Consider the following 26,344-nt stretch of genomic DNA (forward strand, 5'->3'; position numbering starts at 1 on the left):
ATTTGAGAAGAGATTTACAAGAAGTAACAACAGATTCACTGATATTAACATAGAACTGTAAAGGAATTTATCAATGAACTATAAGGGAGGAGCATTTTCCGGTTAGGACCTTCTGTCCATAGTATTGGTTTCCTATACGACTTGGACCTGTCTACATAATATCTACTTGCCCTGATAACGTCTCGTTTGTGTAGGGCCTTGGCCTTAGGGAAGGCAGAATTATTTCCTCATTCATGTGAAAGGAGCATTTTAGGTGTAAAAGACGGAATTGTCCTGAATCCTGCTCTATCCTGGTGTAGTGTGAGCCAGGGCTCCTTATGAGAGAAGGCCGCCATATCTGAGACCCATAGTGTGGATGTAATCATTAAGAGGAACGTCATCTTCCAATTAAGCAATTTAAGGGGACAAGACACTAAGGGCATGAATTGTGCTGTAAGTACAATAGTCGTGTCCCAATGGGGTGTGGGCTCCCTATATGTTGGTCTAGCTGTGTCTACTCCCTGTAGGAAGAGCTTAAGGTCTGCTTCTTTAGCCCACTGGTGCTGGAGTACGAGGGAAAGGGCTGAGATTTGAGTCGCTAAGAAGAGTCCCAAATGGAAACCTGTGTAAGGAATTAGACAACAGTCAGTATAGAAGCCTGACACCATGCTGAGAACTTGGAGTCCCACCACTCTATGAACCTCCTCCTGAATGTCCTATGGTCGACCCTCATTGTGAATGGTTTTCTGGCTTTCATTAAGATGTGGCCTGCTTTGAGAACCCCTTAGAGCACCATAGTTCTGATTCAATAGCCAGGCCGTCCAATGTAGAACTGACAAGTTGTCGTGGCTGATTGGTCCCTGGGTCTGCAAGTCCTGCCTGAGAGGTAGTCACCACGTGGGAGCTGCTAACATATTGACAAGTTCTGAGTACCATGACCTCCTTGGCCAATCCAGTGCTATGAGAGTGGTTAAAGTCCCCTCCTGTCAGATTATTCTTGGCAAGAGAGCGAATGGGGGAAAGGTGTAGACTTAGTTGAAAGTCCATGGAATGACTAAGTCGTCCACGTATAGTGCCCCTGGGTCCTGAGACCTGGCAGAGTATCTAGATACCTTGAAATTGTGTTTTGACACCAACATTTCTATGTCTGGTGTCCCCCATCTGGACACGATTTCTTCAAAGACTTCAGGATGTAGTGCCCACTCTCCCTGGTCTATTTGCTGCCGGCTGAGGGAATCCACTTCCCAATTCAGTACTTCTGGTGTGAATACTGCGGGAATGGCTGGAACGTGGGACTCTACCCAGTTAAGTATCTGAGTTACTTCCCTCATGGCCCGGTTGCTGCATGTACCTCCTTGTTTATATAGGACATGTCTGTGACATTGTATGACTGAATTCTGAGAGGTTGACCCGTCAGTTCCTGTGACCAATGGAGAATGGCATTCCTTATTGCTCGGATTTCTAGGACGTTGATGGGCATCCTTGATTCTTCTGGTGACCAGGTCCCTTGGCACATGCCTGACTGGCATCCGTGGTCACTACTGTCCATTGATGTAAGGTCCAAGACTTGCCCGGGTCCAGGGTATTGTGAGGTATTGACCACCATCTCAGTGAAATCTTGACCAGTCTGGTCACTGGAATTTGTTGCGATGATTCTTGTTACAGTGACTTAGAAAATGGTTCTGGTAGCCTCTCAAGTGAAACCTGCCAAAAGGTAGGGCTTCTAAAGTTGCCACCATGTAGCCCAATAGTTGGAGGCGGAGCTCCACTGATACTGTGGTCTGGAAGCTTCTTGCACTGTGACCGTGATCTTCTCCATGTTGATATTGTCTGGCAGGAGGAGTCAAACCACATTCCCAAGAATCGGATACATTTGGTGTGAGATGGCTTTTTCTGTGGTTTATGAGCCAGTCATGTTGCTAGAGTGTGGGGACAGATCTGGGTGTCCTTTAGACTCTGTATGATATAGACCTTATTAGAAGATCGTTTAAGTATGGAGTGAGCGTAATCCCTCTGCATCTGAGGTACGTGAACGTTATACAGAGGCTGAAGGGCTCTTAATTGATAATGTCTATTGAGGATCATGAACTGTGGGTATTGTTGGGACACTGACCTGATGGGAACATGCAAGTACTCATACTGAAGGTCTACCTTTCTCATATAACAATGTCATGGACATTAAAACTGATCAAATTGATTTTACAAGGAGAGCTGTGAAGATGTGGAATTGTCTCCCTGAATCAGTGGTACAGGCTGATACATTAGATAGGTACAAGGAAGGGTCGGATGCTTTATTCACCAATAGCTCCTCCCAGCAGACAGGAGGGAGCCAATGAGATTAGAGGAGGGAAAGGGGTGTTACAGGGAGAGCTGGGAAGTGAATCAGGGGTACAGGCTGATACATTAGATAGGTACAAGGAAGGGTCGGATGCTTTATTCACCAGTAGCTCCTCCCAGCAGACAGGAGGGAGCCAATGAGATTAGAGGAGGGAAAGGGGTGTTACAGGGAGAGCTGGGAAGTGAATCAGTGGTACAGGCTGATACATTAGATAGGTACAAGGAAGGGTCGGATGCTTTATTCACCAGTAACTCCTCCCAGCAGACAGGAGGGAGCCAATGAGATTAGAGGAGGGAAAGGGGTGTTATAGGGAGAGCTGGGAAGTGAATCAGGGGTACAGGCTGATACATTAGATAGGTACAAGGAAGGGTCGGATGCTTTATTCACCAGTAGCTCCTCCCAGCAGACAGGAGGGAGCCAATGAGATTAGAGGAGGGAAAGGGGTGTTACAGGGAGAGCTGGGAAGTGAATCAGGGGTACAGGCTGATACATTAGATAGGTACAAGGAAGGGTCGGATGCTTTATTCACCAGTAGCTCCTCCCAGCAGACAGGAGGGAGCCAATGAGATTAGAGGAGGGAAAGGGGTGTTACAGGGAGAGCTGGGAAGTGAATCAGGGGTACAGGCTGATACATTAGATAGGTACAAGGAAGGGTCGGATGCTTTATTCACCAGTAGCTCCTCCCAGCAGACAGGAGGGAGCCAATGAGATTAGAGGAGGGAAAGGGGTGTTACAGGGAGAGCTGGGAAGTAAATCAGGGGTACAGGCTGATACATTAGATAGGTACAAGGAAGGGTTGGATGCTTTATTCACCAGTAGCTCCTCCCAGCAGACAGGAGGGAGCCAATGAGATTAGAGGAGGGAAAGGGGTGTTACAGGGAGAGCTGGGAAGTGAATCAGGGGTACAGGCTGATACATTAGATAGGTACAAGGAAGGGTCGGATGCTTTATTCACCAGTAGCTCCTCCCAGCAGACAGGAGGGAGCCAATAAGATTAGAGGAAGGAAAGGGGTGTTACAGGGAGAGCTGGGAAGTGAATCAGGGGTACAGGCTGATACATTAGATAGGTACAAGGAAGGGTCGGATGCTTTATTCACCAGTAGCTCCTCCCAGCAGACAGGAGGGAGCCAATGAGATTAGAGGAAGGAAAGGGGTGTTACAGGGAGAGCTGGGAAGTGAATCAGGGGTACAGGCTGATACATTAGATAGGTACAAGGAAGGGTTGGATGCTTTATTCACCAGTAGCTCCTCCCAGCAGACAGGAGGGAGCCAATGAGATTAGAGGAGGGAAAGGGATGTTGCAGGGAGAGCTGGGAAGTGAATCAGTGGTACAGGAAGGGTCGGATGCTTTATTCACCAGTAGCTCCTCCCAGCAGACAGGAGGGAGCCAATGAGATTAGAGGAGGGAAAGGGGTGTTACAGGGAGAGCTGGGAAGTGAATCAGGGGTACAGGCTGATACATTAGATAGGTATAAGAAGGGGTTGGATGGTGTTTAGCAAGTGAGGGAATACAGGGATATGGGAGATAGCTCATAGTACAAGTTGATCCAGGGACTGGTCCCATTTTGGAGTCAGGAAGGAATTTTTCCCCCTCTGAGGCAAATTGGAGAGACTTCAGATGGGTTTTCACCTTCCTCTGGATCAACTGACAGTTAGGCAGGTTATATATAGACTTAAGGTTGGACTTGATGGACGTGTGTCTTTTCTTAACCTCACTTACTATGTCACTTACTATGTCACTTACTATGTCACTTACTATGTTATGAACTTGCTACTCTATGTTATTATTCCATGTGGAATTTTTGTTTGGATGCAAATGGATTTAGAGGCTTCAGATTTAGGGCTGGTCTGAAAGTGGAAATAAATGTAAGTAGAATCCTTTGTTTTGATGGAAGTGATGAAACTGTTGCTGTACAGGTCGTTGATGGTGAAAAGGACTTGTCATTTGTTGGGATTGTTTGGAGAGGACGAGAGTGTGAATGTGCGAGGGATTTAGTTATGTTGTGTATTAATTCTCTTCTTATTATGAAATTGACAAATGTTTGGCCGAGCTATTGCTGCTTTCTGTTCTTTTTGTTTATTCAAAAATGCCAATAAAAACAACTGGAAAAGAAAGAATGTGCGAGGGGATATTTTGTTGAATTCTGACCCATTTGTTGATGATGGAGAGAATCCAATTGTCTTGTGTGTGGCTTTGCCAGATTGGAAAGAATTCTCAGACAACCACCTACCCCCCGGACTTGGTCTGATACCCCCGGACTTGGTCTGATACCCCCCGACTTGGTCTGATACCCCTGGACTTGGTCTGATACCCCCGGACTTGGTCTGATACCCCCTGGACTTGGTCTGATACCCACGGACTTGGTCTGATACCCCCCGGACTTGGTCTGATACCCCCCGAACTTGGTCAGATACCCCTTGGACTTGGTCTGATACCCCCCGGACTTGGTCTGATACCCCCCGACTTGGTCTGATACCCCCCGGACTTGGTCTGATACCCCCCGGACTTGGTCTGATACCCCCGACTTGGTCTGATACCCCCGGACTTGGTCTGATACCCCCCGGACTTGGTCAGATACCCCCTGGACTTGGTCTGATACCCCCGGACTTGGTCTGATACCCCCTGGACTTGGTCTGATACCCCACGGACTTGGTCTGATACCCCCCGGACTTGGTCTGATACCCCCTGGACTTGGTCTGATACCCCACGGACTTGGTCTGATACCCCCCGGACTTGGTCTGATACCCCCCGAACTTGGTCAGATACCCCTTGGACTTGGTCTGATACCCCCGGACTTGGTCTGATACCCCCCGACTTGGTCTGATACCCCCCGGACTTGGTCTGATACCCCCCGACTTGGTCTGATACCCCCGGACTTGGTCTGATACCCCCCGGACTTGGTCTGATACCCCCGGACTTGGTCAGATACCCCCCGGACTTGGTCTGATACCCCCCGGACTTGGTCTGATACCCCCCGGACTTGGTCTGATACTCCCCGGACTTGGTCTGATACCCCCCGGACTTGGTCTGATACCCCCCGGACTTGGTCTGATACCCCAAGGACTTGGTCTGATACCCCCCGGACTTGGTCTGATACCCCCCCGACTTGGTCTGATACCCCCCGGACTTGGTCTGATACCCCACGGACTTGGTCTGATACCCCCCGGACTTGGTCTGATACCCCACGGACTTGGTCTGATACCCCCCGGACTTGGTCTGATACCCCCCCGACTTGGTCTGATACCCCCGGACTTGGTCTGATACCCCACGGACTTGGTCTGATACCCCACGGACTTGGTCTGATACCCACGGACTTGGTCTGATACCCCCGGACTTGGTCTGATACCCCCGGACTTGGTCTGATACCCCCCGGACTTGGTCTGATACCCCCCGGACTTGGTCTGATACCCCCCGGACTTGGTCTGATACCCCATGGACTTGGTCTGATACCCCACGGACTTGGTCTGATACCCCCGGACTTGGTCTGTGTGAGTCAGACAGGGGTGGATTTGGGAGGGTCGGACATTCTGGGTGGATTTTAGTCTCCAGTGAAAGGTGAAGTTTGTGAAGAAGTGAAAGGAGTGGTCCTGGGAGCTCCGTTGTCTATTTGAGGATTCTGACCTGGGCCTGATGGTAAGACTGCGCTTATTCTTCCCGTAACCCCCATTATGATCTGATTTAGGTCGGGCCCGAAAAGGGTTGCCAGTAAATGGGAGATTGAGTAACGTTGTTTTGGATGCTCGTCTCCCGACCAATGGCGCAACTATATTGCCCGTCTGGCTACTATTGTGTGAATGGTGCTCTTGGCTGGTCTAGCGTTACCATAGCCATGGCTGTGTCTGATGCAGAACTAAGGTATTGTAGCTCCTCTTGGAAATCCTCTGGTGAGTAAAGGTGGCCATACACGGATAGATCCGCTCGTTTGGCGATGTCGCCAAACGAGCGGATTTCCCTCCGATATGCCCACCTTGAGGTGGGCAATATCAGGCTGATCCGATCGTGTGCCCTAGGGCCCAACGATCGGATCCTTCACGTTCGCAAACGGGCGGTCGGATCGCGGGACCGCATCAACGAACAGATGCGGCCGCGATCCGACGGGATTTTTAACCCCATCCGATCGAGATCTGGCCGACTTTCGGCCAGATCTCGATCGGGGAAGCCCGTCGGGGGCCCCCATACACGGGCCAATAAGCTGCCGACTCGGTCTGTCGGCAGCTTTTATCGGCCCGTGTATGGCCACCTTTAGTCGGTTAAGTAAATTTTGGTACCAGAATCTTGTATGTGCTAATACTGTAGATTCCACCACAGGATAACAGTGATATGGCTTTCATTTCCCAGTTCTGAGTACTGGAGTCTTTTCTGAACAAAGATTTTTAGTGGAGCAGTATTTAGTTATGGTGAAATTAAATCAAATGTGAAAAACTGGCTGTGCAAAAATGTGGGTACCCCTGTAATTTGGCTCATTTGAATGCAAGTAACTGCTCAATACTGATTACTGGCAACACCTAATTGGTTGGATTAGCTGGTTAAGCCTTGAACTTCATAGGCAGGTGTGTCCAATTATGAGAAAAGGTATTAAAGGAGACCAATTGCAAGTTGTGCTTCTGTTTGACTCTCCTCTGAAGAGTGACAGCATGGGATCCTCAAAGCAACTCTCAAAAGATCTGAAAACAAAGATTGTTCAGTATGAGGGTTTAGGGGAAGGCTACAAAAAGCATCTCAGAGGTTTATTAAACTGTCAGTTCCAACTGTAAGGAATGGAACAAGGAGAGCTGCTGACTTCAGGAAGGCATGGACGTTTAAGGAGCCCTGGCCACCAATTTTCTCATAATGTGTGGGGGGGGGCGCCCTGGCCACCAATTTTGGCCAACCATTTTTTTTTTCTCATGTGGGGTCATAGTCACCAATATTTGTTAATGGGGGGGCCCTGGCCACAAATGTTTTTTTATGGCGGGCCCTGACCACCAATATCTTTTTATTAACATGTGGGAACCCTAGCCACCAATATGTTTTTTTACTGTGTGGTGGGGGCGGACCTGTGGGGGTGGGCGGACCTGAAGGTGGGGCTTGCGGTGGGTGCAGCCCAGGGGGCCCAGGAAATTCTGTTGTATGGGGCCCTGCGATTTCTGATGGCGGTCCTGGTGTCTGCACTGACATGAAAGGCCATTGCAGAGAAATATATCTATATCTATTTATAACCTCCCCAACTACCAGCTGCTCCAGAGGCCAACCTTTCCCTATACTGATCCCTTCCACTCTCTTTATCAGTACTTTCTCCATTTCATTACTGTCCCTTATATATTTATATATAGTGATCATATCCTCTTATATATTTATATATAGTGATCATATCCCCTTATATATTTATATATAGTGATCATATCCCCTTATATATTTATATATAGTGATCATACCCCCTTATATATTTATATATAGTGATCCTATCCCCTTATATATTTATATACAGTGATCATATCCCCCTTATATATTTATATATAGTGATCATATCCCCCTTATATATTTATATATAGTGATCATATCCCCTTATATATTTATATATAGTGATCATATCCCCTTATATATTTATATACAGTGATCATATCCCCCTTATATATTTATATACAGTGATCATATCCCCCTTATATATTTATATACAGTGATCATATCCCCCTTATATATTTATATATAGTGATCATATCCCCCTTATATATTTATGTATAGTGATCATATCCCCTTATATATTTATATACAGTGATCATATCCCCTTATATATTTATATACAGTGATCATATCCCCTTATATATTTATATATAGTGATCATACCCCCCTTATATATTTATATATAGTGATCCTATCCCCTTATATATTTATATACAGTGATCCTATCCCCTTATATATTTATATATAGTGATCATATCCCCTTATATATTTATATATAGTGATCCTATCCCCCTTATATATTTATATATAGTGATCCTATCCCCCTTATATATTTATATTCAGTGATCCTATCCCCCTTATATATTTATATACAGTGATCCTATCCCCTTATATATTTATATATAGTGATCCTATCCCCATATATATATATATATATAGTGATCCTATCCCCCTTATATATTTATATATAGTGATCCTATCCCCCTTATATATAGTGATCCTATCCCCCATATATATATTTATATACAGTGATCCTATCCCCTTATATATATATATATATTGATCCTATCCCCCTTATATATTTATATATAGTGATCCTATCCCCTTATATATTTATATATAGTGATCCTATCCCCTTATATATTTATATATAGTGATCCTATCCCCTTATATATTTATATATAGTGATCCTATCCCCTTATATATTTATATATAGTGATCATATCCCCTTATATATTTATATATAGTGATCATATCCCCTTATATATTTATATATAGTGATCATATCTATTTATATATAGTGATAATATCCCCTTATATATTTATATATAGTGATCATATCCCCTTATATATTTATATATAGTGATCATATCCCCCTTATATATTTATATATAGTGATCATATCCCCTTATATATTTATATATAGTGATCATATCTCCCTTATATATTTATATATAGTGATCATATCCCCCTTATATATTTATATATAGTGATCATATCCCCCTTATATATTTATATATAGTGATCATATCCCCCTTAACTGTCTCTTCTCCAGTGTAACCAATCACAACTTGTCTTTCCCCATAACTGATCCCTTCCATTCCCTTTATCAGCTTAGTCGCTCTACTCTGTACTTTCTCTATTTCATTACTGTCCCTTATATATTTATATATAGTGTTCATATCCCCTTATATATTTATATATAGTGATCATATCCCCTTATATATTTATATATAGTGATCATATCCCCCTCATATATTTATATATAGTGATCATAGCCCCCTTATATATTTATATATAGTGATCATATCCCCCTTATATATTTATATATAGTGATCATATCCCCTTATATATTTATATATAGTGATCATATCCCCCTTATATATTTATATATAGTGATCATATCCCCTTATATATTTATATATAGTGATCATATCCCCCTCATATATTTATATATAGTGATCATATACCCCTTATATATTTATATATAGTGATCATATCCCCCTTATATATTTATATATAGTGATCATATCCCCCTCATATATTTATATATAGTGATCATATCCCCTTATATATTTATATATATATAGTGATCATATCCCCCTTACATATAGTGATTATATCCCCTTATATATTTATATATAGTGATTATATCCCCTTATATATTTATATATAGTGATCATATCCCCTTATATATTTATATATAGTGATCATAGCCCCCTTATATATTTATATATATAGTGATCATATCCCCCTCATATATTTATATATAGTGATCATATCCCCTTATATATTTATATATCGTGATCATATCCCCCTTATATATTTATATATAGTGATCATATCCCCTTATATATTTATATATAGTGATCATATCCCCCTTATATATTTATATATAGTGATCATATCCCCTTATATATTTATATATAGTGATCATATCCCCCTCATATATTTATATATAGTGATCATAGCCCCCTTATATATTTATATATATAGTGATCATATCCCCCTCATATATTTATATATAGTGATCATATCCCCTTATATATTTATATATCGTGATCATATCCCCCTTATATATTTATGTATAGTGATCCTATCCCCTTATATATTTATATATAGTGATCCTATCCCCTTATATATTTATATATAGTGATCCTATCCCCCTTATATATAGTAATCATATCCCCTTATATATTTATATATCGTGATCTTATCCCCCTTATATATTTATATATCGTGATCCTATCCCCCTTATATATTTATATATCGTGATCCTATCCCCCTTATATATTTATATATCGTGATCCTATCCCCTTATATATTTATATATCGTGATCCTATCCCCTTATATATTTATATATAGTGATCATATCTCCCTTATATATTTATATATAGTGATCCTATCCCCTTATATATTTATATATCGTGATCCTATCCCCCTTATATATTTATATATAGTGATCATATCCCCTTATATATTTATATATAGTGATCATATCCCCTTAACTGTCTCTTCTCCAGTGTAACCAATCACAACTTGCCTTTCCCCATAACTGATCCCTTCCATTCCCTTTATCAGCTTAGTCACTCGTCTCTGTACTTTATTAGTGAGGTGCAAAAGGAAGAAGCCGAGGGATTGGTAGGAAAGGGTTGTCTTCCCATTTAATACTAGGCTCCCATTGGCTGAGAGGTAAGTACATCCAATGCTAGGGTGGGTAATACATCATGTACAGAGAATAACATCAAACAAAGATCTATGTTGTGAAGCTTCTTTTCGTGGTAGAAAGTTCTTAGCAGCATCTTTTCGTCAGCAAGAACATTATCGAGGGCATCCATGCAGACGGGCCCTCACGTAGTGCTTAGAGAGTTTTATAAACCTTCTTCTGATTGGTTATAAAATGAGAGTTGTAGATGAGTAGGAGGAGGGAGTAGAACACAGGCACGCACAGAGAAAATAGATTAATATATATTTATATAGAGCTGCAATCCTTTGATTGTCTCACAATAGGTTTCTATGTCGTGAGCAGGGGAGGGATGGAGCGGGGGCCCCATGAAATGAGCAGCAGGAGGACAGACGCCAAGGGAAACACCTACTGTAGCTGTGAGATGCCTCTGGCGCCGGCTCTCTCTCCCTTTCTTCCTGATTACAAAGTAACGCAGGCTGAGTGTGAGTGTGAGTGCAGTCCGTCTGGGACGAGTATTAGATACTCCTATTGACCACACTCTTCTGTAAGAAAATATGCACATTCTTCTGCTTTTAATAAAATAGTTTTTAGGTGATTTTGTCTTTCCCTGCCAGCGAGAGGCAAAGTGCGGCGGTGCTGGGGGTTGGCAGGGAGAGGGTTAACGGGCTGGCAGGGAGTCGTATTGCTTTGCACCCTCCTGTATATCAGATATACACACGACTTGGCACTCTGGTATCCACACAATCGCGGGTCCTTTCAGGACAATAATAAGCTGAGCTTTCCTTTTGTAACTCCTGATGCCTCAGGGGCACGGGGTTAATGGGACCCTGAAGTCCCCTCTGCTGTCCCTGAGAGGGGCCGGGAGTAGTTGGACTTTTCCCCTGTTTGGATGAGGTGGTCCTGGGAGTTTTTGCCCCCTGCTAGGTGAGCTCTGGAAGCTGAAAAGTGCTTTTGCTGTTGCTCTGGGAACGTTTAGCTTGTGACGGCAGCTCCTCGTGGGCGGGACTTGCGTTTGTGTCCGTTTCAGGCTGAACCTAGTGCTGCTATTGAAGGGAGTCAGTGGGAATACTGAGGAAGGACATGCCCAGAAGGTCGGGACACTGTGCAACTGTTTGGCACCCTAAGCAATTTATCCTGGGTCCCAGTTATTATTATTATAGAGACATGACGGGCGCTATTAGAGTCGGGCATAAGGAATCCGTTAGGCCACGCCCAGGTGTGCAGTAAAGCCAAAAATGGCAAGCTCTTCTGGCAAACTCCAATCAACTGGGGTTTCCCTTTTCTTTGCTCCTGGGGGGCGCGAAGCTAAAAGGCACTGAGGAACTGAGCAAATTCCTTGTGTTGGCCCTCAGGTGCCACGAGCCCGCTGCACCCCATTCTCCCAGCTGCACAAGCAACACCAATGGAAGAGGAGACACTGTGTTACTCATCACACAGACTCACAACTGCCGCCCCATCATCTCTCTCTGTCACATCAGGCGCATCACTTCCTGAAGATGCATTGGGGCAGAGTAAGGGTGCGCCTGCGCAGCTTCCTGCAGGGACCTTCCTCCAGGAGATAAGTCACATCTATTGCTGGAAAGGAGAGAGGACAACATCAGTCCCTGATTGGACACCAGCAGCCTGACCCCGCCCCCGGCACACACTCACCATTTTTCCCTGGGATCTTTTCTAGGAGCCGGAGCAGAATCTGGTTGAGTTTGTCCCTCTGGAGCTGCTGTCTCTCTTGCATGGAGCACAAATTGGCCTGGGTACTGCTGCTACTTTCCTCCACCTGCTGCTCACTCACTTCCACAGAGGGGGTCTCAGGCTCCTCAGAGGCAGGAACTTCCTGCTGGCAAGCATCCTGATTGGTCAGTAAATCCGCCATTGCAGGAAGAGAGTCTTCTTCTGTGTGCAGGTCACTGCTTGATTGCTTGGGGCGCTCAGACTTCCAGGCAGACCTGAAAGGGGTGAAAATAAAGCATAAAGGGGTTCAAATGAACTGCCAGATCAGTACTAAGTGTGGGTGTGTAGCTCCTCCCCCTGCCCAGAGATGTAACGTCTGGCTGCAATACCCAGTCCTGTTTGTTACATGGAGATCTAAATGGCACTGGCTGGCACCACACACTGACAGAGAGGAACAGTTGCAACAGGAGGGCACCCACCTGCCTCCATTCCGCTTGTAGTTATCGGGCACATGGTGAGGCTGCAAGGGAATAAGAGAAGTCCATTAGGGAAAGGTTGGGGAGGTGGGAGGGAAGGATGGAGGGGCAGGAGGTGAAGGCAGGAAGGGAGATGCACAGGAAAGAGGGTGGGATCTGTAGAAAAAAGGAAATCCTGATAGAAAAAATATCTCTTACTGAAAAGTCCCTTTTTGGTGTCAGCTTCTTGGGGAAGTGGTCGAAGGCATAAGTTTTGGTGCAGACTGTGTAGAGATTCCTATGGATTTTGTAGAAGAGATGTGCAGATTTATCCAGACGGTAATCACATATATACACATCCTGCTCCTTCACACCCTTTGGTCTGCCTGTAACAGGAAGTCACATTAAGCACGAACAGGCAACAGGAAGTCACATTAAGCACAAACAGGCAACAGGAAGTCACATTAAGCACAAACAGGCAACAGGAAGTCACATTAAGCACAAACAGGCAACAGGAAGTCACATTAAGCACAAACAGGCAACAGGAAGTCACATTAAGCACAAACAGGCAACAGGAAGTCACATTAAGCACAAACAGGCAACAGGAAGTCACATTAAGCACATACAGGCAACAGGAAGTCACATTATGCACAAACAGGCAACAGGAAGTCACATTAAGCACAAACAGGCAACAGGAAGTCACATTAAGCACAAACAGGCAACAGGAAGTCACATTAAGCACAAACAGGCAACAGGAAGTCACATTAAGCACATACAGGCAACAGGAAGTCACATTATGCACAAACAGGCAACAGGAAGTCACATTAAGTACAAACAGGCAACAGGAAGTCACATTAAGCACAAACAGGCAACAGGAAGTCACATTAAGCACATACAGGCAACAGGAAGTCACATTAAGCGCATACAGGCAACAGGAAGTCACATTAAGCGCATACAGGCAACAGGAAGTCACATTAAGCACATACAGGCAACAGGAAGTCACATTAAGCGCATACAGGCAACAGGAAGTCACATTAAGCACATACAGGCAACAGGAAGTCACATTAAGCGCATACAGGCAACAGGAAGTCACATTAAGCACATACAGGCAACAGGAAGGCCCCTTGGGAAGTGCTACTGCCAGCCATACAGGAAAGGTATCATAAACTTGACTTTGCATGGGATTAGAGAGAAAGAGTGTGGATCAGGCAGTAAGCGAGGGGTTAGAAAGGAAGAGACAAGGTGGAAGAAGAAGAGTGAGTGTGGAAGAGGAAGTGAGGGATGGGAAGGAAGAGACAGGGTGGAAGAGGGAAGGAAAAGGCAGGGTGGGAAGGAAGAGACAGGATGGAAGAGGAAGTGAGGGGTGGGAAGGAAAAGGCAGGGTGTGAGAGAAGTGAGGGGTGGGAAGGAAGAGAAGGGGTGAGACAGAGAGTGGATAAGGAGACACAGTGGTGCAGAAGACAGGGAGACAGACGGGTAAGAATCAAACAGGAAGATAAGAGACTGGCTCAGACAGGAAGGGGGAAATTAGGACACAGGAAGAAGGAAGGGACAGGCTAGGGACTTACCTTTGCAGTAAGTGTACAGATCAAGGACACAGCAGGTGCCCACCACAGCTTCTAGGGGGATAATCTCATAGAGGGGAACCCGAAAGAGCTCATTGTAATAAAACTTCCGTGATGGCGAGTGATGCGTCTCGTGCGGCCGAAAGTAATGGTGCCCAAAGGCAAAGCGCTCCCCTCTGGAAGGGAAAGGGCAAGGGGTTTGGCACGGAGACCCTGTATATTCACATTCTACTGCATTGTGTTCACCCTAATAATCACACTTACTTACCCCTGTGTATATTCTACCCCTCCCCACTGAGCCTTCTGTGCTTCCATACCTGCCACTTACCCTGTTCTCCTGCAGACCACACCCCTTCTACATTCTAACTACCCAGCCACTCACACCTTTACCTTTAACTTTTGGGAGGAGTTACATGTACTGGGGCAACTTTGTCTCTAACTTGTGGGAGGAGTTACATGTACTGGGGGCAGGTTTGTCTCTAACCTGTGGGAGGAGTTACATGTAGCAGAGGGAACCACCGAACTTACTTCTCGTTCTTCCACAGCTTCTCTATGCGGAATATATCAAGTTTTTGACGGTTGATATGAGACAGGAGTCTGTATGACTGGCGCACTGGCTGTCCGTCTGGTGTCCGACGACTGTCCCTCATCAGATAAACACAGTCACCTACAGACAGACAGACAGACAGACAGGTGAGTTCTACCAGGATACATCTGTGGTCCAATCACAGGCTGAGCTACAGGCTGGTACCCACCTTGGCGTAGGAGCAGATCATCCCGCAACAGACAAATAAAGTAGATAAATCCCGGCTGTGCGTAATGGGGACAGGGGATCATGGGAACCTCCTGCAACGAAAACCCCAAGGTTCTGAATCTACGGGAAATGACAGGCCTCTGGGACAGACTCAGGCAGGGCCCGGTTTGTATCTAATGTACGGCTATTCACAATCAGGGACTGACACATACAGTGGGTTATCAGGACAGGTGAGTAGCTTAATGTCAATCAGGACAGGTGAGTAGGTTATTATCAATTAAGACAGGTGAGTAGGTTATTATCAATCAGGACAGGTGAGTAGGTTATCAATCAGGACAGGTGAGTAGGTTATTATCAATCAAGACAGGTGGGCAGGTTACTATGAGGACAGGTGGTTAGGGGATGAGTTACTGTTATGTGTAGGGTACAGGGAGAGCCAATTAGAGAGACATATTACCCGATCTACAGGACGGGGGTCGCACTGCTCACACAGGTAATGCTCCACATCAGAGGTGACCCCCATGCAGTCACAGTGCTGCCACGCCTACACAGGTACAAATAGTTGTGTAAATAGTATACAAAGTCTCCATGACAGTTGTGTGAACAGTATACAAAGTCTCCATGACAGTTGTGTGAATAGTATACAAAGTCTCCATGACAGTTGTGTGAATAGTATACAAAGTCTCCTGACTGTCAGGCCATGCGCAGCTCTACGTTTTGTACATACCATGCATTTGTCGCATTGAATCATCAACCCTTCGTCCTTGAAGAGGCCACAGATGCAGCGGATGATGTCATCATCTTTCTCATTTCCGCCATCTTTGTCACACAAGGAAGTCTCGCTGCCGTCTGCCTCGCTGGCTGTCTCGCCCACTATTTCATCAATCTGGGCAGCAGCCTCGTGCCTGGCATTATAATAGGCCTTCCTGAGCCGACACACATCCCTGCCCACCTGGGACTTCCTCCCGTGGTACTTCTGTAACAGCAAATCAGCAGCTCAGTTAGCGGAACTGGCTCCACCCTATCTCCTCCCAGCAGCCCCGGTGGCACTCACCTCTGCATTGCGGAACACTTTCAGCATGTCTGTGTCAAACACCTCCACCGTCTTGTAGTGTCCAGTGAGGATCTGCTTCTCCACACTCAACAGGTCCAGGGGGTCTGACACCTTCTCATAGTAGTGGGGGTTTCTAAGGCCACAGGGAATGTGTTACAGGCACAGGCTACCAGGAATGTCCCGCCCCCACAGAGATCTGAGACTGTCGTTTCCCCCCCCCCCCATTCACTTCACCTGCTCGAGACTGCCCCCCCCTCACTGACACGGTCTCTTTCACTTAATTGCCATGCCCGAGACTGTCCCCTCACTGACTTCACCTGAGCCCGAGACTGTGCCCTCACTGACTTCACCTGCCAGAGACTGTCCCCCCTCACTGACTTCACCTGAGCCCGAGACTGTGCCCTCACTGACTTCACCTGCCAGAGACTGTCCCCTCACTGACTTCACCTGAGCCCGAGACTGTGCCCTCACTGACTTCACCTGCCAGAGACTGTCCCCCCTCACTGACTTCACCTGAGCCCAAGACTGTCCCCTCACTGACTTCACCTGCCCGAGAGTGTCCTCACTCACTTTTTCTTGTTGGGAAGACACAGGAGAGGAGAAGCCAGGGGTCGATCAGAAGAATCTATGTGGATTGCCATGCCCGAGACTGTTCCCCTCACTGACTTCACCTGAGCCCAAGACTGTGCCCTCACTGACTTCACCTGCCCGAGACTGTCACCTCACTGACTTCACCTGCCCAAAACTGTCCCCCCTCACTGACTTCACCTGAGCCCGAGACTGTGCGCTCACTGACTTCACCTGCCCAAAACTGTCCCCCCTCACTGACTTCACCTGAGCCCGAGACTGTGCCCTCACTGACTTCACCTGCCCGAGACTGTCCCTTCACTGACTTCACCTGCCGGAGACTGTCCCCTCACTGACTTCACCTGCCCGAGAGTGTCCCCTCACTGACTTTACCTGCCCGAGAGTGTCACCCCTCACTGACTGCATCTGCCCGAGACTGTCCCCCCTCACTGACTTCACCTGAGCCCGAGACTGTGCCCTCACTGACTTCACCTGCCCAAGACTGTCTCCCCTCACTGACTTCACCTGCCCGAGAGTGTCCCCTCACTGACTTCATCTGCCCGAGACTGTCCCCCCTTACTGACTTTACCTGAGCCCGAGACTGTGCCCTCACTGACTTCACCTGCCAGAGACTGTCCCCCCTCACTGACTTCACCTGAGCCCAAGACTGTCCCCTCACTGACTTCACCTGCCCGAGAGTGTCCTCACTCACTTTTTCTTGTTGGGAAGACTCAGGAGAGGAGAAGCCAGGGGTCGATCAGAAGAATCTATGTGGAAAGACAAGAGAAATGTTTGACTGGGGGTCCCTGTGTATTTAATGTCCCTGTGATTAGGGGCCCCTGTGTATTTAATGTTCCTGTGATTAGGGCCCCTGTGTATTTAATGTCCCTGTGATTAGGGGCCCCTGTGTATGTAATATCTCTGTAATTAGGGCCCCTGTGTATTTAATGTCCCTGTGATTAGGGGCCCCTGTGTATGTAATATCTCTGTAATTAGGGCCCCTATGTATTTAATGTCCCTGTGGTTAGGGCCCCTGTGTATTTAATGTGCCTGAGATTAGGGCCCCTGTGTATATAATTAGGTGTTTGTATGGCATGCGTGCTGACCTATATTCCAGTGCCCTTTGTACCCTCCTATTGCCAGTGGGCAGAGCCAGGCTCCCATTAGTTGGGTGAAGCTGGTACCCCAGTATATGTAGCATATGACAATTACCTTTGTAGCATATAATACCATCAGAAATGTCTTTAAAGATGTGTGCCAGGCGGGCAGCCCGAGCCACCTCCATATTCTCTTGTGCCGCCGCCAGTCTCCTGGTGCGAACGGATCGTGAGGTCTGCAGGGCAGAGAACTGGGTCAGGAACACATCTGAAAGGAGACACAAGGGCACATTAGGGGGTGCAATGGGGTTCTCCTGGCACACACACCGGGCACGGAGACTCACCTGATTTGATGTTGCCATCGTCCCTGCCCATACTACTCCAGCGACTGTACAGACTCCCCGGGGACAGACTCTCCTTCACCTCATCCTGTCTCTCACGGATCTTCTCCCAGTTCCGCACCAGGAAAATGTGATGTTTCAGCACAAAATTCCTACCAAGGATCTTCATTAAATTCACAATGGAGCAAGTGTGGCCCCACCAAATACCCTCTACTTGTCTCCTAGCAACAAAGAGCAACAGCCAATCCCCTTGCAGAATGCACTTCCCCTGTCACTCCAGGGAGCCAATAGCCATGCACCTAAAATTCCTCCAATAAGGGGTGCTTCATCTTTAAAGGGATTCTGTACAATATAAAATGTCATTCCTGAAGCAGCAAGTGTATTTAGTTGTAATATTGGTGTGTAGGTGCATCTCAGCTCATTTTGCCTGGTCATGTGCTTTCAGAAAGAGCCAGCACTTTAGGATGGAACTGCTTTCTGGTAGCCTGTTGTTTCTCCTACTCAATGTAACTGAATGTGTCTCAGTGGGACCTGGATTTTACTATTGAGTGTTGTTCTTAGATCTACCAGGCAGCTGTTATCTTGTGTTAGGGAGCTGCTATCTGGTTACCTTCCCATTGTTCTGTTGTTAGGCTGCTGGGGGGAAAGGGAGGGGGGTGATATCACTCCAACTTGCATTACAGCAGTAAAGAGAGACTGAAGTTTATCAGAGCACAAGTCACATGACTGGGGGCAGCTGGGAAACTGACAATATGGCTAGCCCCATGTCAGATTTCAAAATTAAATATAGAAAAATTGGTTTACTCTTTTGAGAAACAATTACAGTGCAGAATTCTGCTGGATCATCACTATTAACTGATGTGATTTTTTTTCCCATGACAGTATCCCTTTAAGTTAACTTTTAGTATGTTATAGAATGGCCAATTCTGAGTAACATTTCAATTGGTCTCCTATTTTTCTTTTTTTATAGGTTTTAAATTCATTGCTTTCCTCTTCTGACTTTTTTCCAGCTTTCAAAGAGAGGTCACTGACCCCATCTTAACAACCAATGCTCTGTTAGGCTACACATTTATTGCTACTTTTTATTACACACCAGTTTTCTCATCTTATTCGAAGCAATGCATGGTTGCTAGGGGAATTGGGACCCCAACAACCAGACTGCTAAAATAACAAACTGGAGAGCTGCTGAATAAAAAGCTCAGAATATCACTCTCTACATCATACTACAACCCCTTTAATAAATATAACTCTTGCACCTCTCTGCCCTGTTACTATCCTGTGCTGTATCCTAGACTGCCTACCTCATGCCAGGAATGTGCCCGTGTGCCAATGGCATTACCTCTCCCGGTTAGACATGGGCTTCATGTGCAGCTGTGGGCCGAGCTTGCTGGCAGTACCAACGGCATCACCACCATCCTCAGGGAGGTGACCTTTCTGAAACAGACATGGCACAGACTCCGTACACAGGGCATCTAAGTGCTGGGCACATACACACAGGGCATCCAAGTGTTGGGCACATACACACAGGGCACCCAAGTGCTGGGCACATACACACAGGGCATCTAAGTGCTGGGCACATACACACAGGGCATCTAAGTGCTGGGCACATACCCGCTTTTTCAGCCTGTGTTTGGATTTCCTTTTCTCCTTGGAGCGGCCGAGTCTCCGCTGAGACGACATGAGATGCCCGGCCTTGTTTGGTAGCCCGTTTACCCGCTGGCTCTTGCCTCCGATGATCCCCCGGCACCTCTCCACACCACACTTGCACACTTGCTGTGAGAAACACAAACACACATTCAGTTGTACATTGTGTTGTCTCTCTGTCCTCTCAGGTACCCAAGGGCTCAAGATCTCCCCACTCCACAACATGGCAAGTAGATACCCAGAGCATGACAGTGGCTAGGAGCACTAAAGAAACTTCCTCACCTGCTTCTCCGTGTTGAAGGAATGGAAGTTGTAATCATACGTCAGTTCTGTGCCAGCGGGCATGTCCTTCAGCGCATACAGTCCAATGCGATATACACCATTCACTGACCTACAGGAAAACCACAAAGCAATATGGCAGACAAAGAAACACATCCTGAATGCTAGATACCACTAAGGGAACATACACCCATAGGCTGGAGGAGATCTACTGGATAAGATGGAGGCTAGACATAAGTTGGGGTTCATGTAGAACACCCATAGGCTGGAGGAGATCTACTGCATAAGATGGAGGCTAGACACAGGTTGGGGTTCATGTAGAACACCCATAGGCTGGAGGAGATCTACTGGATAAGATGGAGGCTAGACACAGAAAGACTCTTACCACTTCTGCATTTCACAGTTGGGGTCACAGCTATGGTTGATAAAACGAGCCTCATTCCCCATTCGGTAGCTGTCAATCACCATGCCACTGTCCAGGCTGAGACAATAATGGTCACTATGATTGTGATACTGTTCAATTGTGCGGTTCCTGGCAAGAGAAGCAAAACAGTTCTCTTTAGACACCAACTAGTCCAGAAGAGTAAGGGTGAAGACACACATATCGATTCATCGCGGCAAGTTGCAGCGACTTTTTAAAACACATGGTTGCTGTGATTGGTCGTGGCGGCCATAGGTTTAGGACAACTAATTTGATTAGGTGTCTGTAGGTGAGTCAGGTTGGTTCCTTGGTATATAAGGACATGGTAGGACATGGGAAGTAGAATGGATGGGCTCATATGAGTAATTCTCAGATGAGGAGATTAGGGGTCTGTAAGTATGGGGGGCAGGTTGGTTCCTTGGTATAAAAGTGTTGGTAGGACATGGGAAGTACTTGCATCAGTACATTAGACGTCTGTTTGCGGGGGGTGGGGTGCAGTTGGAATACAAGTGTTGGTATAACAATAGTAGTGGGAAGCCATTGCTATCAGTCAGGTGGCCACTAGTCATTAGTACCTGAACTCTGTTTCGCTGACTACTTCGCCCAGATACTCAATAATGAACTGTGACGCTTTCAGTGGTTCCTTGGTGCGAATGCCCCAGCCTTTCCCCTCAGCCCGGAAGCGCTCTAAGCACTGCACCCATTCATGCCTCTGTATGCGCTGGTTGTTGCACTGGTCCTCACATGGGCACGTATTAGGGGAGCACTCGGCAAATATCATCCTTTAAGGGAAGCAAAGAAATGAACAGGACTTACCACTAGCCCGTGGGGGCAATAAAACAGACCATTAAACAGATCATTAAAGAGAGGGGAGCATATAGACACATGTGTTCAGAATAATAGCAGTGCAACGTCACTAACATTATCAATCATTGGTTTGGGTAGAAATTCTATTGCTACATGGAAAATAATTTACTAGTAGGTCTAGTAGCATCATAGACACCCAACAGTCCCAACAGTCATGCCATGCTGCTAATTCTGAGTAATTGAATCATTGAGGCTTGTTCCAAATAATAGCAGTGCTCCAAATAAAGGGATTTAGTACTCACCGGAAAATCCTTTTCTAGTAGGCCCAAACTGTCAGTGCAGACGTTAGGGTTTTGTCTTGGTTCACCTCTGGAGGCAGGACAGAAAGACTGATGACTTCCTCCTCAATATATCTGCTGGCTCCACCTCTCATCCTCAGTTTGTTTGTAAAGCTCAGCCATTGGGAGACAGAAAGAGTCTGCTGCCCAAACTAACATCAGCCTGGGTGGGACTTACTGCACTGACAGTTCGGGACTACTAGGAAAGGATTTTCCGGTGAGTAGAAAATCCCTTTCTCTCTAGTCGGCCCTCCTGTCAGTGCAGACGTTAGGGTACGTCCTGTCCCCCTAATATTGGCCCTATATTACAGTTCACTGTGCTGCTGCAGAACTTTCTGGCCAAACGTGGCTATCTGAGAGGCAAAAACATTTAACTTGTAAAATGAACTAAAGTGTTAAGCAATGCCCATGTGGCTGCTCTGGAGTTGCCATGTTCTGTAGAGCCCATGATGTGCTCTGTGCCCTAGTAGAGTGGGCTTTTACAGAGAAGGGTCTGGTTTTCTGCTTGTGGTCATAGGCGGTGTTGATGGTTTCCACAAGCCAGGGTGCTATGGTCTGCTTAGCAACTGCTCGTCCTTCAGTTTATCCTGAATATGAGACGAGTAGACTGTTGGCACATCGGATTGGTTCTGAATGCTTTAAATATATGTGGATGGCCCTCACTACACCTAGCCTGTGCAGACGGCTCTCTTATTTGTTTGCTGGACGTGGTCAAAGGGATGGAAGGATAATTTCCTGGTTTAAGTGGAAACTGTACACTACCTTGGGTAGAAATTCTGGGACAGTCCTAAGTACAACCAGGTCTTCATGGAGGATTAGCCAAGGTTCCTTACAAGAGAGTGCTACTATCTCCGAGACCCTCTTTGCTGAGGTAATTGCTATCAGAAAGGTTACCTTGAGTTATAGCCACTTTAGATCACATGTTGACATCGACTCAAAAGATGTTTTTTGTAGTGCGTATAGGACAAGTGGTAGATCCCAAGAAGGTGTTGGATCCTTTATGGGTGGTCTTGCTCTGATTACACAACTGAAGAATTGGTGAACTGGGTTGTCCTTTGCTCAGAGTGCTGAGTGTCCATAGGTCTATTCCCTTCTGGAAGCCATCTGTGAGAAATTCTATCACGGCTTGTGTAGGAGCTTGGTCCTAATAAATGTGCCATTGGTCGCACCAATTTATGAAGAGTCTCCATACTCCGTGGTAGACCCTAGTGGTTGATGGTCTTTGTGCCTGTAGGAGTATGTTGATTGCGTTCTGCGAGAACCCATGCTGTGTCCACCACCAGGTCTCAACAGCCAGGCCGTTAAATGGAGCATAGCGATGTTGGGGTGGTTTATAGGCCCCTGTGTTAGCAAGTCTGGGTGCAGTGGTAGTCGTCATGGTCTTTCTGCTGAAAATTGTACAAGTACCACCACACTCTATTGGGCCAATCCAATGCAATAAGGATTACTGCTGTTTCGCTATGTTTTATCTTCCGTTGTATCCATGGTAATAGTGGTAGCGGTGGGAAGGCGAATTTCAGCCTGAAATTTCAGGGTGTCACTAGGGCGTCTACGAAGGTTGCCGCTGGATCCCATGTCCTGGCGCAGTATCCGGGTACTTTGTAATTGTGTTTTGAGGCTAGCATGTCTATTTTTGTGTCAGGGTGAGGAAAGTCTCCTGGTTGAGGGACCATTCCCCCTGACCTATTGTTGTTCTGCTCAGGTAGTCTGAGTAGAATGGAGCAGTGGTGTCCATCCCTCCAGTGCTAGGACGATGGCCCGCAGTTCTAGCACATTGATGGGTAGGCGGCTCTCTTGAGGTGATCAAGTCCATTGAAGGGTGTGCGATCTGTACACTGCTCCCCATTCCTTGAGACTTGCGTCCGTAGTTATGATCTCCCACTGAGGCAGGGACCAGCTCCGGTCCTTTCCGAGAATCTCCGGTTTGGTCCACCACATCAGCCTCTCTCGTGTCGTGTTTTCTAGTGGTATCGTCTGCTGAAGATCCTTGTGATTCTTGTTCGAGTAAGTAAGGAAATTGTGTTGAAGGGGTCTCACATGAAACGTGGCGAAGGGAATGGCCTCCAAGGAGGATACCATGAGTCCTAGGAGTAGGCATTCCTACCCTGAGGTTGCTCTCATTGTTAGAAATTACTCTGTTGCCGAGATCAACTTTTTGATCTTCTCGAGTTAAGTACACTTTTTGGGTGACTGAATTGAACAGGAGTCCCAGGAACAGAATTGTTTGGCAGGGTCTTAGGCTGCTCTTGCAGTTGTTGAGAATCCAACCATGTTGGGTTAGTACTTGCATACACATGGTTGCATCCTTGTTTGCTTGGATTTCTGAAGGAGCTGTAATCATCAGATGTTCACACAGGGTATCACATGTATCCCTAGGGATCTGATGTAGGCCACGATTGGTGCTAGCACCTTGGTAAAAATGCATGGAGCAGTACAAAGTCCAAAGGGCAATGCTGTAAATTGGTAATGCTTGTCTGGGACTGCAAAATGGAGGTACCGTTGGAACACCGGGTGTATGGGTATGTGCAGGTAGACTTCCTGCAAGTCTATGGAGGTCATGAAGATGTTCGGCTCCATGGCTGCCATTACTAATCTTATGGATTCCATCTTGAACCTTTTGTTGGAAACCATGTGGTTCACTGGCTTTAGATCGAGAACGGGTCTGAAAGTTCCTTCGTTCTTCCTTACCAGGAAAAGGTTTGAGTAGAAGCCCTTGAACCTGTGGTGAAGTGGAACCTCTTCTATCACATCTGTACTGAGTAAGTTGTGAACCGCTTCTTGCATATTGTATTCTCTGTGTGGAGCTGTAGTGGTCGGTATGAATCTCTGAGGTGGTAAATGGGGGAAAAAGGAATTTTGTAGCCTTGTTGAATTATGGTGAGAACCCAGGTGTCCGTTACATGTGTCTCCCATTCGCCCAAATATCTGTGTAGTCTGCCCTCTACTGGCTGTCCCTTTCTATTGTGTTCTGGTGGTGCCAGGCAGGTCTGCCACATTTGTTATCTTGTTCATTTTGGGTTGGAGCGAAAGGAACGAGAAGATCTAGCTTGTTGGCTCCATCCTCTTTTGCCTGAAAACCTGTTTGGGTTATCAAACCTCTGCATTTTTTCTGTTGGCAAAAAGGTACTCTTGCCCCCAGTCACTTCCAATATGATTTGTTTCAGATCAGGGCTGAATAAGGTCTCACCTGTGAATTTGAGAGACAAAAGCTGAAGTTTGGAGGTGGTGTCACCTGTCCAGTGGTGAAGCCAGAGAGTCTTACCACTATAGTGTTGGTAGTTGCCTTCTCAATAGCTGCCTCTGCCAGGAATGCTAATGCCTTTGATGGAAGTTGTTGTTGTGAGGAATGTGGGTAGCGTGCCAATTCGTGTGCCCAGTATCTGGCCATATGGGCCAGTCCTGCTGATGCGACTGCCGGGCATAGTACAGCTGCTGCCTGAACGTAAGCTCTCTTAAGTGTTGACTCTATGCAGCAGTCAAATTGGTCCTTAAACATGGCCTCCTCTGCCGGTAGTGCTGTCGGTTTGGAGAGGCGAGCTACCGCTGAATCAATCTTAGGGGACCTATCCTGTTTCTTTTCGTATTCTTCTGGTACTGGAAAGGTCCTAAATAATCTCTGGGTGAGTGCAATTCGTCTGTCTGGTTGGTTCTACTCGGCCTCAACTGCCTGTGTAACTGACTTGAACACTTGGAAGGTTGGCCTACTCTTTTTATGGCCCCCTAGTAGTTTGGCTGCTTTAGAAAGGGGAACTGTTTCATCCCTAATTTCTAGTGTCTGTAATATTTGCCTTAGTAGTTTCTTAGAGATTGTTGGAATCAGTAAGGATTGTTTTTCTTCCTCAGAATCACGGTCTGATGTGGCATCTGAATTGTCGGATCTATCAGATCTCAGTTCAGGGTGTGTTTCCTCCTCTAAATCTGAAATTAACCCCTCCTCAATTAGTAAATTCATTCATTCTGGGAATAAACAGGAATCAATTTGGGCCCTTATTTAAGAAAGGAAGGAGCAAATGTTGTACTGCTGGTTATAGTGTATTTCTCTCTGAAACTCTCACTCAAATGGCTCCTTCCACACACTGTTCAGAAGAACAGCCGACTTTCATTCAAAAATTGATTGGATAGGGGGAAATATAGAAAGAAATGCAGACAATTAAAGGCCGCTCAGCTAAAATGATCTCAAATGGCACCAAAATCTGAAAGACGTGAAAGAAAAAGGACCATTGGAATGGATTGAGGAATAGCCAAAAGGGCAAAGACTCAGCCAATGATCAACTCCAGGAAGATGAAAGAAGGAGTAAAGTTACCTGTGATACTGTTACAATTAGAAGTGACTATGTGAAGCCAAGCTATCGGCAAGAAGCCCCCATGAAGTCCCATTGTTGAAAAAAAAAGATGTGGGCTGAAGAGCTTACAATTTGACAAAGAACACATTGACTGGCCTAAAGAGAAATGGCACAACATTTTGTGGACTGATGAAAGCAAGATCCAAATACTTGTCATGTTGCCTTATGCCCAAGAGCAAATGCCCTTGAAATGGGGGGTCATCGAGCCCAAACACACCAGTGACTGAGCAACAACTTGGTTCCACCCCAACAAGATTGACGTTATGCCCCCCCTCCCAATGCAATAGAAAATGTGCGGGATTGGCATGGGGTGTGAGGCAAAAGCAAGAAATGCATTTGGAATTG

General features: G+C 46.1%; 1 protein-coding gene across 3 annotated transcripts in view; it reads right to left on the reverse strand.

Annotated features, from left to right (window-relative positions):
* Window positions 1-10,617: 10,617 nt before the first annotated feature.
* The window catches only part of LOC108700623 (histone-lysine N-methyltransferase ASH1L), a 51,504-nt gene continuing 35,777 nt past the window's right edge, over window positions 10,618-26,344 (reverse strand). For all 3 annotated transcript variants that reach the window (XM_041574634.1, XM_041574636.1, XM_041574635.1), the window contains exons 11-28: window positions 21,087-21,293; window positions 20,476-20,622; window positions 20,094-20,202; window positions 19,779-19,940; window positions 19,507-19,601; window positions 18,171-18,319; window positions 17,942-18,094; window positions 17,442-17,496; window positions 16,163-16,295; window positions 15,836-16,084; window positions 15,566-15,652; window positions 15,110-15,200; window positions 14,883-15,021; window positions 14,358-14,530; window positions 13,009-13,175; window positions 12,814-12,854; window positions 12,317-12,609; window positions 10,618-12,241 (exon numbers count right to left, since the gene is read on the reverse strand). In XM_041574634.1, the coding sequence (XP_041430568.1) occupies window positions 12,150-12,241; window positions 12,317-12,609; window positions 12,814-12,854; window positions 13,009-13,175; window positions 14,358-14,530; window positions 14,883-15,021; window positions 15,110-15,200; window positions 15,566-15,652; window positions 15,836-16,084; window positions 16,163-16,295; window positions 17,442-17,496; window positions 17,942-18,094; window positions 18,171-18,319; window positions 19,507-19,601; window positions 19,779-19,940; window positions 20,094-20,202; window positions 20,476-20,622; window positions 21,087-21,293 (2,542 nt within the window). In that variant the 3' untranslated portion in view covers window positions 10,618-12,149. The remainder of the gene's footprint in view (window positions 12,242-12,316; window positions 12,610-12,813; window positions 12,855-13,008; window positions 13,176-14,357; window positions 14,531-14,882; window positions 15,022-15,109; window positions 15,201-15,565; window positions 15,653-15,835; window positions 16,085-16,162; window positions 16,296-17,441; window positions 17,497-17,941; window positions 18,095-18,170; window positions 18,320-19,506; window positions 19,602-19,778; window positions 19,941-20,093; window positions 20,203-20,475; window positions 20,623-21,086; window positions 21,294-26,344) is intronic.

The sequence above is a fragment of the Xenopus laevis genome, chromosome 8S, assembly GCF_017654675.1.
Source record: "Xenopus laevis strain J_2021 chromosome 8S, Xenopus_laevis_v10.1, whole genome shotgun sequence".
Classification (NCBI taxonomy): Eukaryota; Metazoa; Chordata; class Amphibia; order Anura; family Pipidae; genus Xenopus; species Xenopus laevis.